The sequence below is a fragment of the Lissotriton vulgaris genome, chromosome 4_1 (assembly GCF_964263255.1).
Source record: "Lissotriton vulgaris chromosome 4_1, aLisVul1.2, whole genome shotgun sequence".
NCBI classification, from domain to species: Eukaryota; Metazoa; Chordata; class Amphibia; order Caudata; family Salamandridae; genus Lissotriton; species Lissotriton vulgaris.
The window spans coordinates 1,352,641,414-1,352,659,933 of record NC_141691.1 but is presented as its reverse complement, the minus strand read 5'-3'; the positions used below and the strand labels follow the sequence as shown (position 1 = coordinate 1,352,659,933).

The 18,520-nt window shown below is 43.9% G+C and overlaps 1 protein-coding gene across 1 annotated transcript in view; it reads right to left on the bottom strand.

Annotated features, from left to right (window-relative positions):
• CEP76 (centrosomal protein 76) overlaps positions 1-18,520 on the bottom strand; it is a 304,664-nt gene that overhangs the window by 28,565 nt on the left and 257,579 nt on the right. The window contains exon 11 of the mRNA XM_086965581.1: positions 15,395-15,612. Coding sequence (XP_086821707.1) covers positions 15,395-15,612 — 218 coding nt within the window. The remainder of the gene's footprint in view (positions 1-15,394; positions 15,613-18,520) is intronic.

The window sequence follows — 18,520 nt, the reverse complement described above, 5'->3', positions numbered from 1 at the left end:
TGAAACCTAAAAAAGGGCGGGACAGCACTGAAGAAGGCTTAAGAGGATAAAGAGAAGGAAAGACAACAGAGGAGGTGCAGAGCACAACAGAGGAAAGAGAGCAGGGAATGACAATATAAAGGAGAGAGAAACAGGAAGACAACAGGGAGGGAGTAAAATAATCCCTGTTAAATTTGGTTTTCATTGTAAATGAAAATGCTTTTTATTCATGTTTAGTTTTTGAAACCTAAATAAAACAAATTGATGTTCTATGCATCAGCTACATTTCAAATGTGTAAAAAATTGAAACTTAAAACATGTTTCTTAAAATACGATTATAACCCAAAAGTGCAAAGAGCACAGCTATCTAAATACAATGTCTTGATCTGCTGGTGTACTGGGTTTAGGACACTGACCTGGTAACATTACATTTGAAGTCTGAGGGTTCATTGAAGGATAGATGGAGTAGCAGACACATCCATAAAACCTCGACTCCTAGCTCATTTATGGGAAAAAGCAACCTAGCAAAGCAGATCCATAGCTCTGCAGGCGCTCATGTAAGAAAATAGCTGCTGCGTATGAAAAGTGTGATAAAGCAGAAAGAATACAGAGCAGCGGGACAGCATGCCAGGTCCGTCATTTGGGGGAAGTGCACAGAGCAGAGCGGCCCACTGGTGAGAGGGCCATAAAAGCACAGATGCGGGGGGAAGAGCAACAGCAGGGAGACAGCTGAAACAGCCCTGCCGCTGCGCATTGGGGTTAAACTAACACAAATTAAGTCATTTTCGCGGCATTCCAACACAAAAACAAGACTAAGTAAAGCATGTGAAATGTAAGCAGAAACCGCAAGCTCTTTTCCAGGGAACCAATTTAGCTCCTTGATAGTGTAGAGCATAAAAAAATCACAAATAAAGCGATGAGGATTCTGTGTGTTCACCGCTAACAAGATGGTTGCAACACTGAAGTAGATTTAAAGGAAATAAAAAGTTTTCCAAATAGTCCAGTAACTCTGAAAGGTTTAAAAACATAAGAAAGAGTCAGTGAAAAGAAAATTCATGAGTGCAGGGGTGGAAGACTGAATAATGTGGTAGGCGATTCGTTTGCTCCTTAATTGCAGTGTTGTATTTACCATGTCCAGCCAATGACCCCTTGGTTAACTTCGCGTCCTTAAACAGACTAGCCCTGAAATGGCAGTACTCGTTACAGGCAAGGATGGCAAGTCTATTTGTCTGCTCGCCGTTTGTTTGCCTGCTGCCCCATGAGTTAAATAGCACTCATCTAAAAGGACAGCTTTGCTCAAGTCTCTCGTCTTTTCACCATGTCACGAGTCCGACACGGAGTGCCAGTTCTGGTGACACCTACAAGTTGATTCAGGAAGAATGTGAAAGTATTTCTTCGCTGCTCTGGCAGTTCACATGCTAAAGTTCACGCACTTCAATATTTTTTTACCATTAGTGACCGAGCATTTACAAACTGCAATGTGTACATACACTACTCTTTTGAAAATAGAAATGCTACAGCTGCGAAGCCTGAATGGAAATGCTTTTACACACGCTGCTTTTTAAAAATATAACTGCCGCTGCAGAGCCTTGTGGGTGCCCGCTGGACCTGTTTAGGAGGGGTGTAGGGAGTCAGGGAGGGTTGGGCAAACCAGGGAATGGAGGACGAATAAGGAAGCGCTGACACTTGATTAAGAAAGGCTCAGTTTGAGCTCCGAGGGTGGGGAGGGTTGGTAATGCGGAGCAGGAGGGGGGAAGCTAAATTACAATGCCGAAGCGGAGGTCACCATTCACCGCCATTATCTTCAGTCCTTACCGTATTGATGTGGATTACCGACCGGTTTGAGTCTCCCTTTCTCCCAATGCCTAATTAAAAAAAAAACGGTGGTACATGGGAAACAAAATAATAAATGTGCCTGTCGCAGTACGGCAAATGGATGAACTCCCGAAGGGTGAATGAAAGGGTGTGCTTCAACAAACATCAACAAAAAAGTGATCTCTGCGGGTTGGGGGTAGAGAAAACCAAAGAAAACGAGTCACGGCCTAGCGGCCGTGACGTGTGAAGCAGTGGGCGGGGAAGCAGATTCCTTTGAAGCTCTCGGAGGCAGGAGCAAACGGGTAAGGGGAGGAGAAATTCTGCTGGAAGACTCGGGCAAGCTTGTGCACGAGGACGTGCACTTCTGGAAATCCGCTGGTTTAGCTTTCTGGTCCCACCGCAATAGGTCTCTCTGCGTGACCTAAAAAAGAGACAGGAAGTGTAGAGTGGTGGAAGAAAGAGGAATGAGGTTGAATGAAGACTAAGCACCCTTGCTATTCAGCAACTTCCGCAAGCAATAGGCTTAGCTTGAAGCCCACCTACACTGTGACAGCAGAAAGCACGTGGCCTTCACCTTGCTAATAAACAAAGTTGTATTCTGTTAACTCACACTGGAAAAGGCAAAGATTGTGGTTATTTTAGGCAGGGCTGGGAGGGTTATTCCTGATAGGCTATTTAATTACCTTAAGAATAACAGTTAGGAAGTATTACTGACAATCAACATTTGCCAGCATTTTGCTCTCTTGGTTTTGAGTGCTGTTGCTATAGACTTGCTTGTTTCTATGTCCAAGGTCTCCCAACATATCTCCCCATGTTTGTATCAATTCATTAGTGCCTCTGTATCAATGACCTTGATTAAGAACCAGTGACCCTGTAGCATCACATTCCAGTGTGTGCGTTACTGAGGCAATCCCCAAATGTTAGGGTTATTTTTTCAGTATCTCCACATCAGTGTCCAAATGTCAATCTTCCGATATCAGTGATGGGGTTTCCATGCGTCATCTTGACTGTTTCAGTGTCATTGTGTCAGTGTCGTAATGACAACATCCCTATCAACGCCGCCGCGATGTGGCTCTGAAAGCCGAATACCGAGAGGCTCTCGACTAGATAACACAATTATAAAACGTCCAAGAAACCGATCCTTTATTACGGAATCGAGCCTCTCGGCCGACTTAAAAATAGACTGCCTAGAGCACTTCTATCATCTGGCCCATCCTGAGCCAGTAATCTGGTCGGACCATAAGCTTATCAGATTCTCTTGGCCTCTGCTGACTGCTGCTGTGATCCATCCCCAAACTGCCCATACACAGAAGATTAATCTAAACACCCTTTCTGAGGGTCTTGATGCTTCTCGCCCTTCGCTACCTCCTGATATCGAGGCCGCAGCCAGCGCATTTAATTCATGGGTTGAATGCGCGACCGCTGCATCAATCAATAGCAGCCGGGTCTGCAGACTCCGTTCTACCCCCTCCAAACCCTGGTTTTCTCATGCCCTCCGCGACCTCAAATCAGGCTGTAAAAAGCTAGAGAGGCTGTGGAGACAAGCCTATCTTCCCGAGGCAAAAAAGGATCTGCGGGCTGCACAAAAAAAGTATTATGCAGCCATCAGATCGGCCAAACGCAGCTATTATGCAGGACGTATTAATAAAGCGAACAACAATAGTAAGGAAATCTTTACGATTGTAAAAAGTTTTGTATCTCCCTGTGCATCACAACCTTTGTTACCTGCTTCGAAGGAATGGTGTGAAGAACTGAGTTTTTTATTGAAAAAATTGTTAAAATTCAGGAGGATCTGCAAAATGTTTGTAATGGCCCCACATCGTCTCTAACTACTCTGCTTCCTTCAATGCCTCCACGCACTGAGCAACTGGCTACATTCACCCCCCAACTAAAATCTGATATCATTTCTATTGTTGCTGCTCTAAAATCAGGATCTCCTTCTGACCCCTGCCCGGCTAGAGTATTTGCGGGTTTAGCGGAAACATTGGGAAATGAGGTTACCCAGCTCATCAACCTTTCGCTTCTTACGGCTACTGTCCCCGCTTGCTGGAAGCAAGCAAAATTGCTCCCATTGCTAAAAAAAATGGATTAGATCCGGCTACGGCGTCTAATTTCCGGCCTATATCTTTGCTCCCAGCTCTTGCAAAAATCTGTGAAAAGACTGTCTTCAAGCAGCTGGATAAATTTGTTGAATCAACAGAGGCCCTACATCCAGCTCAGTCTGGCTTTCGGGCCTCCTATAGTACCGAGACGGCCTTGGTCGAAATCTCGGAAGCTATTCGGGAGTGTCTTGACGAAGGTGGCAGAGCGGCTCTGATTTTACTAGACCTCTCTGCTGCCTTCGATACGGTGCCTCACTCCCTATTACTCGCCAGACTAGCCGATATTGGTGCTATTGGCCCTGCATTTGACTGGCTGACTTCATTTTTAAATAACCGCACTCAACAAATTTGGCTGCCTCAATTTGCCTCCACCCCATAAATTACTTTCTACAGGTGTTCCCCAGGGGTCCATTTTAAGCCCTTTACTTTTTAATATTTACCTTACCCCTTTGATTTACCTTGCTGAACAGTTGGGGGCTAAAATTATGGCGTACGCCGACGACACACAGCTTTTGTTTACCTGGTCTAAAGATAATTTAGATACGTCGGCTGCCCAACTTTGTCTGTCCTCTGTTTTTCAATGGTTAGCACACGCACAGCTAAAATGCAATGAAAGTAAATCCGAGATCCTGCTGTACGGCTCTTTTCCTGAGGATTTTAGTGAGCGTCTCTGGCCTGCTGACCTCCCCCCTCCAAAAGCCACATCTGGCCCAGTGAAAAACTTAGGAGTCTGGTTCGGTAAGAACCTTAAGTTTGAGGACCACATAAAGAAACTTACGGGGGTTTGTTTTGCTACCCTAAAAACTTAACGTAGGTTCTTTCCTTTCCTACCGAAAGAAGCTAAAGAGACTGTCATTCGTGCCTTAGTTCTCTCTAGGTTGGATTACTCGAATGGACTGTTCTGCGGATTGCCGGCATACCTGATTCACCGCCTTCAGGTCATTCAGAACGCCGCCGCCAGACTTTTGTTTAATGCTCCTAGGCGTTCCAGTGCCCGTCCCCTGCTATGTGCTCTCCACTGGCTTCCGGTTGCCCACAGGATTTTGTTCAAAATTCTAGTGCTGGCCTACCGAGCTATTCATCAAACTGGCCCTGTCTATTTGAGGAAAAGGTTCTGTTTGTATGTCCCTAATCGCCCTCTGCGATCGGCCAACTTGTGCCAGATGTCCGTTCCCAAATTTAAATATTGCAGACTTGGCGGCCAATCAATCTCAGTAAGAGCAGCAAAATCCTGGAACGCCCTTCCCCTCCACTTAAAAACTGCATCGTCTCTCAGTGCTTTTAAGAAAGGACTAAAAACTCACCTTTTTAATATTAAAGTCTAAATTTTTCTTTTTCTATTTCTGTTTCTAGATATTTGTCCTCTCCCATACTGCTCTGCCTTCATCGCGCCAGGATACTATTTTTTTAGTAATAGAGCGCGCTATAAAAGCCTTTAATAATAATAATAATAATAATAATAATAATAAAAGATTACAAGGAGTATAATATAAACAGATAGATGCCATCAGTAATAAAAGACGGTATCCTATGAACTACATACTACAAAGACAGAGCGATATCGGAACACCAATTCCAACATCGGGACGGCTACTTACAAACATTTCGGCAGACTCCTAACCACGGTTGCGAAAACTTGACTTAAACCTAGAAAACGCGACCATTAGAAAATCATAGCTATTTGAAGACCACTTGTGTTACATCCAATGTTACAATCAAGAGCTGGCGAATATAATAAATACCTATTCTAGTTTGCATATCAAGGTCTGGATACCTTTGGTTACAGCAATACACGGCCACCTGAGGAAGGCTACATTGGCCGAAACGCGCGTTGTGAACCATCTTGCCGTATTGCTAACACCATTTGTTCTATTTTCATTCACTGTCTATTTATAACTGTTTTAATAATTCATGTATGGGATTTATCAATTATTTCCTGCTATGTAATAATATGAAAAAAAGAATTTTATACGTAACAAGAACACTAACAAAAGATATAAAAAAATCTTTTTGAAAAAAACTTTATAATAAATAAATGAAATAATCTTTTTCTAAATTGGTTTGTTGGGTGACTTTTTCACTTAAACACTGGGTACTGACAAACATACATATCATAATGAACATCATACAGTTTCTATAAGTTTTGAATTTACTTGGCTATAGACCGTTCCCAACCTAACATCCCTATCAATATCAGAGTCATTTTCCTAGTGTCACCATTCCAATGTCCGTGTCTCCAAGCAAGTTTGTACCACCGGCAGTGTCTCACACGATCTGTGGCTGTGTGCCAGTGGCATTGACGGACTGCCCAATATCTATGCATGTGTTCCACTGTCAATATCGATATCCCTTGTCCCTGTGCCAAGGCATCCCTATTATCAGTGCACTTGTGCCTGTGCCCCCTTACCAGTATTCTTGTGTAAGTGTTGCTGTCCCAGTTTCTGTGTCCATGTGGCAGGTTCCCTGTGCCCCAGTTAGTGCTCTAATGCCTATGGCCAACTGTCAGTGCCTCCATATTGGTTGCTCATGCCCTTTGTGCTTGGCATTTCCTAGAGTTAATGTAGTCTGTTGTGATGTGTCAGTCTCTCAGCATTAGATTTTGTCGACTTATCAGTGTTCCTGGGTCAGTGTCCCCATGTCAGTCTTGGTGCAAGGGCTCAAGGTCCCTCTCTTTCTTTCCCACTGTTCGTGATATCATTTCAATGCTGTGTCCCTATTTCCCCACCTACCCGTGTCCCAGTATCAGTGCCCAGACTGCATTAGTGTGCCAGCGTGAACGGCTCCATATCAGTTATGAGCTCTGTTATGCACGTTAATGACAACACCTCCTAGTCAATGACTCATGTTCGTTTCAGTGTCGCGATGTCACACTGTCAGTATTTGTGCAACCAGGCAGTGTTGATGTGGCAGTAACTACTGGCAGGTTTGCAGTGCCCAATGTCCACATTCATGTTACAGTGTCAGTAGCAATACCCTTGTCCATATGTAAGTGTCTAAATGTCAGTGTCCTTGTGTCAGTGACCCTCGTCAGCAGCCACTGATCAGTAACTGAATCCATGTCATCCCACTATGTGCCCTTGTGTTGTCTGGTGTTGATTCAAGGCATAAGTATCTACGTGTCACTATCCTAAAGTCCCAGTGTCAATCTTCCAATGTCACTGGCTAATGTTATTGTCCCAGTATCAATGTGTGTGCCATTGTCTCTGACCCAAAGTCACTAGCCCCATGTTAGTGTTGATTCTATTATCTGTGTCCCTGTGGAAGTGCCCTCTATCAGCGTCACTGTGTGATTGCTGGTGCTGCTTTGTTAGTGTCATAATGGCTGTGTAGGAGCCCCAGTGTCAATGTTTGTGACACATGTCAACAGCCAATTGCCATATCCCCATCTCAACATTCCCATGCCTGTGTTCTAGAGTTTATGTCCTAGTGGCAGTATCTCTGTGTCATACATATGTACACTAGTGACGTGTCTTACCAGTAAGTGTCCCTGCCAAACGTGTTTGCAGTGTAGCATTTAAAGACCGGGGCCTTATTAACTGTTTATCAAACAGCTTGTAATTGCAAGGCTCATCTCCCTCTGGTGCACACCCTGTTGGACCAGGGAACCATTTTATGCAAAAAGCAGAAACCTCCATTTGGCAGCACTCAAAACAGACACGTTTCACTCTTCGTGAGCTTTGATGGAGCACAGAAGGTACAAAGAGCCAAAGTGTTTCACAACATTGAAATATTGGTAGAAAAGAAAAGCTATCAAGCTATGTCTCTCTGGATAAACTGCAGCTTTGCAAGAGATGGAGCACATTGACCAGAATGCACCCGGAGGGTTATGGTGTTGTGTTGAGTGCCAGGCCTGCCAGATGAAGATCAGGAAGCTGCTAGCACATTATAGACTGTCAAGCCAATCCTTCCTCCTTCAAGATGTGTCTGGCCTATTGACGGAGAGGGGGGAAGGGTGACCTCAGTGGTACTGGTGTCACTACAGCTTTTCCATTGATGAAATAAAAATGTGTGTGTCACTCACAATTAGCGGTGCTGTTGCAGTGCTTCTTTTGTTCACAATATACAACTGCTGAGCCACAATGGTCACTGAAATCACAATTGACAAAACTCAATTTTCACCTGTGCTCTAAAATGAATTCCTGGCAACACTGCTCAAATTAAGAAAAGCTAATATTGATCTCAGATGCTTTGCCATCAAACATTTGTTTGCATTCATATGACTCATAGTGCAAAACAGACTTCTTGTTCCATTCAGGAGAGAGAATGAGTCGGCCAACCCAAGTAAAGTCGTATAACACATGCTTAAAGCACAGGGTAGACACTGGTCTGGCACCATCAACAGACAATAAGTTCATGCAATTTAATTCCTCCTTAATCCAATAAACAAGCATACAAGTAAGCAGATCATGGATACCAGTGAAAGTGGACAAATGACTGCATACACCACCAGTTGGGAATAGGTTAGAGGGAGATGCATTACAGAAATTGTGAAAAATTATTTTCACTGTTAACTCACCTTAAATTGGGACTTTTTATTCCTAGGTGCAGAAAGCAAAAATAAAGGCATTTTCTGTTAAAAGAGAGACTCTAAACACAATCTGGAGTGTATGCCTGCCTGGGAGTGGGAACTGAAAAGCATGATACCGTCCCCACATCCAACACCAGAGATACACACGCTCACCCACATATATACCAATGCACACATACGCAAATATACACACACATCCTTGGACGTCGTTAACACTATATGACAGATATAATACACAGCTCTCCCACTGCCCTTGGTTCTACCTAGTGCTGGAACCAGGCCGGGCCCAGGATACTTGTTTGCGGTCCAGGGAGAACGTGGCTTGGCAATTTGGGCTTGACTGTTCCCATATGGCTGGGTCCAAACTGGGGAGGCGTGGTGAGCAAGCAAATGATGGATTAAACTCAGATCTGTGACTGGGGATGAATGTTTGATTTATTCAGCATTCAGTTCATCATTTGTTCCTTTCGCTTTTGTTGCCCTGAATGGGAAGGGTATGCCCAGACATGCGACTCTTGCTTTGTGCAACTCTGCAATCTGCGTAAGATCAGATGTTTTCTCAGCAAAGAGGCCTGTACAGAACAGAAACCCTGCCTGAATACTTCAAAAAGGTCCTCTAAGGGATCCGCAACAATTTTAAACGGGGCGACATAGACTATGTATCAGAGCCATGACATCAGGAAATCATTAAGATCAGTCCATACATTTTTTTATAAACATTTTTGTGTTTTTATTGGATCTGACATTTCATAAATACAGCACATTCAAAAGATATATACACGTGATTCTGTTTGATAAAACGGATAGAGAGAAGACCAAAATTTTCATGTAGTTATTATTTAAAAAAACTATATCATGGTCTCTTTTATACTTCTCTCCCCAGTTCCTATCCGTTACATAGGAGGCATCGACTTATAACCCCTTCGTGGAACTGACATAACTGGCGTAACTACCACTAAGGTACGGGAGATATTATCCTTAAAATATTGCTAACAAGTGCAGCGTTTAGCCCTATACCCTGGAATTATCTTAGTATTGAAATACCAGGCGCCTATTCGTTTCATCCCAGACAATAAGACTTTTTCATATACAGGAGAACGCGATATATCTTGGGCTCACGATATGTCTGCGTATTCGTATACTGATGACTTGCGATATAGCCGTGAATGCTATGCACTTTACAGTCATCCTTAAAGATCATGACACTCTTCTCCTGTTGACTAAAACTGAATAGGGCTCTAGAACCTACCTGAGTCATATAGATATACTCAAAACTCTTTTCTTCCCTTTTTTTTCTGCGATAGTGACGTGAGTAGGATAGAACCCAGGATCCTCCATTGTCCAGACAAGAGACTCCTTCAAGATCAGATAGCTGTGAACTTTTTTGAATTCCGAATCCGGCTGAGGACCTTTTGTTTACAGGTATGTTTTTCACTCGGGCATTTGAAGCATCACTCTGCCTGTAGAGGGTTCCTAGTGATCTTAATGGACCCTTGTGTCTTTTCTATTCCATTTAGAATTTGGAAGACGATAACTGCTCTTGGAAAACGTCTGACCCTATATTAAGACCCCATCCCTAATCTCTGACCTCCTGTAAGTATCCCTCAGTTAAGAGGAAGCTCATGTAGGAAGGGACATGCCAGGTAGTTTCGCTTGGTGTCTGTCAGTTATACCCTTAGCCATTTTTGAACCCGAGTGGATTTTCCATTTCCTGTACTAGACTTAAGAGTGTGTCCCCTTTGTCTGCAAAGATTGCTTAAAGGAATACCCAGAATCTTTATTAGATTCTATAAGAACTGAGTTAGGTGGCTTCCTGAACCTTCCGCCTCCCTCTGCACTAGTAGGCTGCCCTATTTTTAAACCACCAAGGAATTATCTCGATGCTTGTAAGCATTATGGACTAATTGGATATGAGTGTCTGAGTAAGTGTTGAAATGTAGAATGTGGATTCTCCAACCCGCACCTTGGTCTATTTTCCTCTTGACCTCTTGCTTCCCCATTGTGGGCAGCTTGATCCTGGGAGTGTATATATGTTGTCGGAGCCATGACATCTATTTTTAAATAAAATGATTAAACTTAAGAATTATCAATTTTTGTATATACCTTTGTAGTTGAAAGTATTTATCAAATCAAACAGTCATATGATACTAAGATCTTCTTTTTTATTCACAGACTGTGTGTCCCCCCCCCCTCCGCCCCTCCCTCCCCCCCCCGGTTGTACCCGCTCGCCCTGACGAAGGTGCTAAACAACGAAACGCGCGTTGGTGTCATTTCTAAGAATGGCAGCACTCCAGTCCATGTGGACTATATCTTTTCCATCTAATCTGCCTTCCTACTTTGCACTTACGTCCATGCACCCCAAATTCAGTGAGTGTATGTGAAAGCCCCTTCTTTTCTGCCTGGGAGTGTGTGGAACACTGGTATTTGTTGAATTTTGTATTTAGCCTTTTGAAATATCACATGAAAATGTTGGTCTTCTCTCTATCAGTTTTATCAAACAGAATCCCGTGTATACATCTATTGAATGTGCTGTATTTCTGAAATGTCAGATCCAATAAAAACACAAAAATGTTTATAAAACTAAATTTATGGACTGATCTTAATGATTTCCTGATGTCAATGGCTCTGATACATAGTCTATGTCACCCCGTTTAAAATTGTTGCGGATCAATTAGAGGACCTTTTTGAAGTATTCAGGCAGGGTTTCTGTTTTTTCTATTTGCTTTATATTATTCCCCTTTCCTCCTGCCTATATCGATAATTCCCTTGGGGAACCCCCTTCTATTTTGTAATGTTGTTGTAGCAACCTTAGCCCTTGTGAAATGAGCCCACAGGCCCTCCAAGCATTAGCACGTAGCGGATTTGATGCAGTAGGCTGTTCATCTTAACAAGACAGTTTCAGCAATGCCTTCTTCTTTGAGAGAAATCGACAAAGAGTTGATCATCCATACAATGGTAATTTGAACGATCAATGTATAAGCTCTATGCTTATTTGGGGTTGAGCTCATGGGGTCTCCCCCCCCCCCCCCTCCAAAGGGCTGAGTGCACAACTGTGACATAGTGCTAGATTGGCCGACAGATAAAGGTGTTACAAGTTTAGGTAGGATGGCTGCCCGAGTTCTCGGCACTAGCTGGTCTTGAAAGAAGGGGTTATAGGGCAGTTGCTAAAACTGCACCTATGGATCACTACAGAGTTGATGGCAATTATGAACAATATTGAGTGTCAGCACTCTCACTGAGCAGCTGAGCCTTGGCTCAAAATGCGCAACATTAGATGTCAACACTAAGGGACCGATTACGATGTTGTGCGGAAACTTTCCGCCTGACTCCTTGTCGGATTTGGCTCCAACCGACTCGTGATTGGTGGTTCCGCGTGACCAATTTCAATGCTAATCCCATTGACCTCTAGGGGAGCCTGTGTTCCGACCGACAACACAGGCTCCTACGGGGAAAAGGGGTGTCTGCAGAAAGCCTTGCACCCTGTGGCGGGCACCCCATGGTGCCTGCCACACAGTGCATAGTTTTAAAAGGGTGTCCTTTGGGTCCCCCAACGACCCCCAGCCGGAGGCCTCAGGATGAGGGGGGCCTGCTAGGGGGCCCCCAAAGTCAGTTTCCAAGAGACTTTTATTGTCTGACAGACCGAGTCGGAAAGTCTGCCAGAATCCGACATCGTAATTGGTTGGTCGTAAAAGCTGTTCGTAGAGCTGTGCAAATTGGCTCCACCCGACTTGGATCCTCGAATTGCTGGTTGGAACCGATTCGGAATAACGGAACGCTTCACCTTCCGACCGTGAGCATCGTAATCGGTCGGTCAGAATTGTTTCTGACCGAGTCGGGTGGATGGGTTCTGACACGGTCTGGGAGAATCAGACTGTCGGTCGGAGCCTTTCCGCTCTAAATAGTAATCGGTACATAAGTTGACGTCCCATTGTGGCATGACAAATGCTTGCGGCAAACATGTGGCCAAGTGGCCAGAAGGCTGTCTGCAATAGCCTCCTTGAATGACAAAGGTGGCTCAGAGAAAGCTGGACTTGGTTGAAGGAGCTCAGTTAAGTTTGCCTTGGTTTCAACAAAAGGCAACTGTAAACCCAGTGCTGTTCTACGCACAACAACTCCGAAATAAGTACTTTCATCTGTTGGTGGCCCAGGTAGCTTAGTCTCTTAGGATGTCTGCAGCCCACTGGCATGTGGCAAATCCAGGTATACCTCATCATTAGTACAGGGAGGAAGAAGCAGGTCCTGAGGAACATTTTGCATTCCTTCCACTAGGTCAGAGTTTAAGCCAAATAAGGTCACTTGTCTCTGTAAGCACTTGTTTTGAGGTAGAGGATTACAGTATTGTTGCACTTTTGTAATTTCACAGAGAAACAAACCTGGATCAAGATGGCAACAATCCAAGGTCAGAGACAAACATTCGAAACCAGATCGTGGGCTGGTGTCGACAGAATCAATGCCAGCAGAGAAAGGACCAGCATGGACCCTTGGCTAAAGGTGGAAGCATAAACCAGCATCGGAACGGGTATGGAAATGAATGCCATAGGGATAAGTCAGTGCTGAAGGAGGGCCAGCCGGCGCTAGTCTCAATGGAACCCCACACAGTTCTGTGGGGCTCGCAGGAATACTCAAGGGTGCCAGAAGCACTTGAAAGAGCTGCAGCAGGACCTGCTTTGAGGCCACAATCTACTGTGGGGTCGACAACGACCCAGGAAATTTGACGGGGATATAACCCTTCAACAGACGCTCTCAGGCCTTCTTGCTTGATTTTACGTGGTGGGAAGGAGTTCAGTTCCACTTCGCTTTCTTGCACGTCTCTGATTTCGACTTACTGGACTACGTTGAGCTTGAAGCTGGATAGAGATCAGAGTTTTGATCACAACCTCTTCTTATGTAGGGCGACTAAGAGCTTTGCCTCCCACTCTAAGATTGACTATGGGTGCTTGAGCGTGATTTTATTTCATGACTGAATCAGAACATGAAGCGGAAGCAACAGAGGCACATGTGACGCAGGTCCATGACCGACATCTGTTACCTGCAGTCAGGGCACAGTTAAAATCCTGTTGTTTTATGGGTGGACATCCTTCTTGGAATACTGTCTGAAGATCCTGTATGGATCTGTATGATCAGCAAAGATTCGAGTAATCTACAATGGACTATTTACCAATGAGGAAAAAGCAAAGTGCTCGGGAAAGAAGGCTGCAAGTAATTTAATTAAATGAAATCTAAGTTCGTGGTAGAAACAACTTATTGTTTTGAAAACTCTAATGTAGAAATGTATTGGTGGGTCCAGCCCTCTCCTTCCTCCATGTACATGACATCTGTATCCTGCGCAAAATAGGCTTAAATCTAAAGCATGGCGACTTTTGCACACAAAACACCTTCATGCCTCTTCCCTGAGCAAACCTTATGACATTCAAAGGTCTTTTTGCTCAGCCTCCCAATTCAAAGGTCTTTTTGCTCAGCCTAACAAGCTTTCAGTATTTTTGTACTGCTGCTGGTTTCTTTTTTGGTTTCAAAAGTTTGGAGAGCCATTTCGTATTGCGTTTTTTGCCTTTGACTTTGAATAGATTGATTTCAAATAGGTGAATGTTTTGTACACTTGCTGGTGCCCTTTGTGATCTAACTAGTTTGTCCTTTGGTGAAACACTGCGTTTTTCCTCAGAGTCTGTAGCCCTTGCTCACTGGGTCTTCATCAGTGGAGCCTTCTACCAGGCATTGCTCTATGTGCCCTTTGGTCTTGTTGTCAGTAGCCTTTTGATGAAAACCTCTTTCAAGAATATTTTTTCAGTAGGAAATTTCCCTCTGAGGCTTTACTGGACGGGGACCTTCTTCAGTCCATCTGACTCACTGCGACCTCTTACATCAGACCTCTTTGGAGCATCAGATTTGTCCTCCAGGACTTTCCCAGGTTCTGTAAGGCCTTTGATTTTTTTCTGAACCACTTGTGAGAGGGGATCTTTCCACGGGGGCCACCCATGGTATCATGCAGCTCCTCTGCAGCTTAGGAATCTTGTGGTGCCATGAGTTATTTACACCAAGCTTCCATTGCCAATTGTGTGCCTAAGCTTTCTGCTTGCACAGGATCAGCACGGTCGGATTGTCTCTTGGGGCTATTTTCCTCTTCCTGCATGTGCCCATTAGTACCTTGCACCAGTGTTCTCGGTGACCATCAACCACTTAAGTTTCTTGGGATCCTCACATCTCTACACGTAGTGTCTTGTACAGTGCTCATGTGAAAGACAGCAGGGATAACGGGGGACAGAAGGTGGGATCATCCCTTTTGTACTGGACAAAAATACACGGCCTGCTTGACTGAACATTCAGAGGTTGGGGGAAACAGGATTGAGGATTACCAATCCAAGAGTCACCACAATGAGTAGCACCTAAATATTCACTTGATTCTAGTGTAATGTGATAGTATATTACTATCTCAAGTTACAACGACATAGATTATATTTAAACAATAAATATTTGCCATTTAACTTAAAAACATAACTTAGCTGTTGTGAATGCATCTCCTACATTAGTGTCTTCAGGTTTGGCACATACAATTCATCCTTTTACTTATGATGCACAACCCACTGCCTTAACTTGCTCATTACAGTGTTAGCATGTCACAGCCTATTTCAAGTGCTAATCGACAATTTACTTTTTATAACTTACAACTCTCAACGTTCTCTCCCTCCTTCACCAAGGGTGTTTCCTAAACCCAGTCCCAGTAGTCATCTACCACTTCTGCTGGGTTTAGGATATAAGCGGGACTTTCAGAGTTGCTGTTACTTATTTTATCCGATCAACTGTAGATTCACAGCATAATAGAATTCAAACCAAAATGAAGTTGTGACAAGTATGGCAAATAATAATGTTATGTAAATAAGCACACGGTGACGTGTTTTATGACCCATCGAGGACCAGAAAAACTGTTAAGGCTGAAGTACCAATTAATTAGTTATAACTAAGTTTTATAGATTACCTCATACAGGTTGCAAAGGCTCTCCTTGCATTTCTATGTAGAAAGTGGATGGGGAATCCTTTAAAAGTGTGGCCATCAGGCACTGCTCTTCTGATGGCGTCTTGAAACTCCTCATTCCCCGCAGAAATGCCAGTAGTGCGTTCAATCTCATATGCCGCCAAGGCTGGCGACAAAAGATAGGACAGCTGGTCTTCCCAGACGGTAGCAAGCCCAAGGTCCTGAAGTGTAAACCAAACAAAAATTACTTAGCAACACAAATGGCTACATTTGATTTGACTGTTTCCCACGGTGGTCACAAAAACTGTGTTTTTAAAATTATGTTTTAAAATACCTGCCACAGAGGCAAATTGTCAATGATCAGAAAGCCTTTGTTCCATATTCGTGAAATCAGCAACTGATTGCTAACTCAACCTTAGAATAACATGGGCTATAGATTGCAATGTTAAAGGAAAATATAGTGCTTACCAACAGGAGCTTTAATACCAGTTAGGGTCTAAGTTCTGGCTAGGAAAGAGCATCACGGCTGTCCTATATGTGTAGCATTCAGTTTAAGTCTATTAAAACACTTTTCTTTTTTAGAACAGTAAAAAACTGATTGGACATTCAAATATTATTAAGAGGTATTGTCTTTTGCAGTGTTCCGAGTGTCTAACCCTCTTCACCTGCTTGAGTAAACACATTGGACTACTCGGCTTCAATAACATTGAGTATCAAGTGCCAGAAGTGTTAACTTTGTAATTCAATTTGGAATATTGTGGTTCCGGGACACCAGTGGTTAATAACTCTTACAGCCACAGCTGGAGCCCCTGATTGCCCTGAAACTACAGCAATCAGCTGACAAATGAAGTTATCCAACTAAAAATGGGATTCCTTTCAATAAATGTAATTGTATTTTTCCTATAATAACAGGAACTGAAATTAGGTTTTATTACAGGCCCTAGATTCGGACTTCTCTTTGCAAAGAAAAAAAAAAGAGAAATCCTAAGAATAAGTATAACTTACATGTCTCAGGGGGAGATCATGCAAAAACTCCGACTTCTTGAAGACAAACAGCAAATGCAAAATGTGGTGGCACGACACCCGCCAGAAATGTTTTTTTTTAAAGTAATCACTCAATTAAGTCACAGGAGTCAGTACTGGTTCGCCCTGTGCAATGAAGCAAGTTTAGATCAATTTACATTGTGCATGTCAAAATGCATCAGAATCTCAGAAAAATAATTCCATGAAAGAGCCAAATAAAATGGCTATCATCTATTGGACGTGCTCTTCTCAGCACTGTTCGTCCCTACAACAGAGAAAGAGCACGTCGTAGAGCTTCAATCAAGAGCAGCAACAGTGCAGCCTCAACGCCTCCAAAACCACCTCTATTGCAGAAAAACTGAAATGATTCAGAAAGGTCTTAAAACTAATCTGCTCGTAAAACACATATTTCTCATTCAATGTCAAAAACCCATGAACTTTTGGTTTAATCATGCTCGCCCAAATAGACAGCATAACACTACAGGAAATAGAGGGCTTACTGTAGCTCTCTTCTTGCTATGAAAGACTTCTATCCTATGCGCCTAACTAATGCTCCTAAAAATTAACTGGTCCTTGTAGGTTACTAATTATACTGCATTGACTCTCTCGCTCTCCTGAAGTACTTCCATTAGAGGCATCGCTCAACAAATACTCTTAGTATACAGACACACTTTTGGGTGTCTGTATGACCCAACCACCTCAAGGCTCTTTTTCTAACCATCTGTGAAGATTACTTTTGAATGAATTAGTTAATTTGTATTTGTATAGCGCATGGCTACCCTGAAGCCTACCAGCACTGCGGACAGAAACAGGTAGACAAGGCACAAGAGTTAAAGTGAGACCTTGAAGAGATAGGTTTTCAGGAGATTTCGAAACGCCAACAGATTAGGCTCCTTCCACAGACTGGAAGGAAGGGTGTTCCAGAGGTTAGTGGCATTGAAGGAGAAAGAGCCCCCACCCGATCTAGCTCTTCGTATTTTCTTCGGGGTGGCGAGATAGGAGAAGCTGGAACAAAGGTTTCTGGAAGGATGATAGGGGGTGATGAGGCCGAGAGTAATGACCGGACCATTCTTCCAAAAGGCTCTGTGAGCCAGGCACATAGCCTTGAACTGTATCCTTGCCGTGACAGGGAGCCAGTGAAGGCTCCTTAGTGCTGGTTTCGCAGATTGCCTGCGAGGAATCTGGAGAAGCTGGCGAGCTGCAAAGTTCTGAATCATCTGGAGTTTGTGAATAATGAATTGGGGAGCTCCCAAGTAAAGGGCGTTCCCATAGTCCAGGCGAGAAAGAATAAGAGCTTGGACCATGATCCTTCTTGCCTGGAAGGGGAAGATGGGGAGGATCTTACGCAACATCCTCATCAGGCCTTAGCAGGTGGCTGAAAGCTTGGTGGCTTGGTTTTTGAAACTGAGAGAACAGTCAAGCCACACTCCAACACTCTTGATCTGGGCTTTTGGATCTGGGGCAGGGAAGAGGCAGTCCGGCCAGAGGAGAGCAGGGTTGAAAGAGGGTGAGTTGCCAAGGAGCATGAGCTCAGATTTATCTTCATTGAGCTTAAGGCATAAGAGTTCCATCCACTCGGCCACCGCCTCTAGGCAAGGACCTAGGGTGCTAGATGGCCTCTCGGGGTGTTTTAATGCTACCACAAGCTGCGTGTCATCTGCTTAGGTGATGATCTTTATGCCGAATGGTTGAACAATCTCCGCCAGGGGACTCATAGAGATAATAAATAGCTTGGGGCCCAGGGAGGTACCCTGGGGGACCCCATAGCTAAGAGCCAACCAGTTGGACACAGCGTCTCCTTCAAACACCTGGAAGAAACAGTCACTGAGGAAGGACTGGAGCCAGGTTAATACCATGCCGATCACACCCAGATTCTTGAGTCGACAGGTCAAGATATCATGATTGACAGTGTCGAATACTGCACTGAGATTCAGGAGGATAATTACTGCAGTACCTCCCTGGTCCAGTATCCTCCTCGGCTCCTCCGTTACTGCCAGAAGAGCCGTCTCAGTCCCTAGCTGAGAGCGAAAACTTGTTTGGGAGTGATGGAGCAGATTGTTAAGAGTCCATATATTCTACCAGCGTGGTATTTATGTGTTTCTCAAG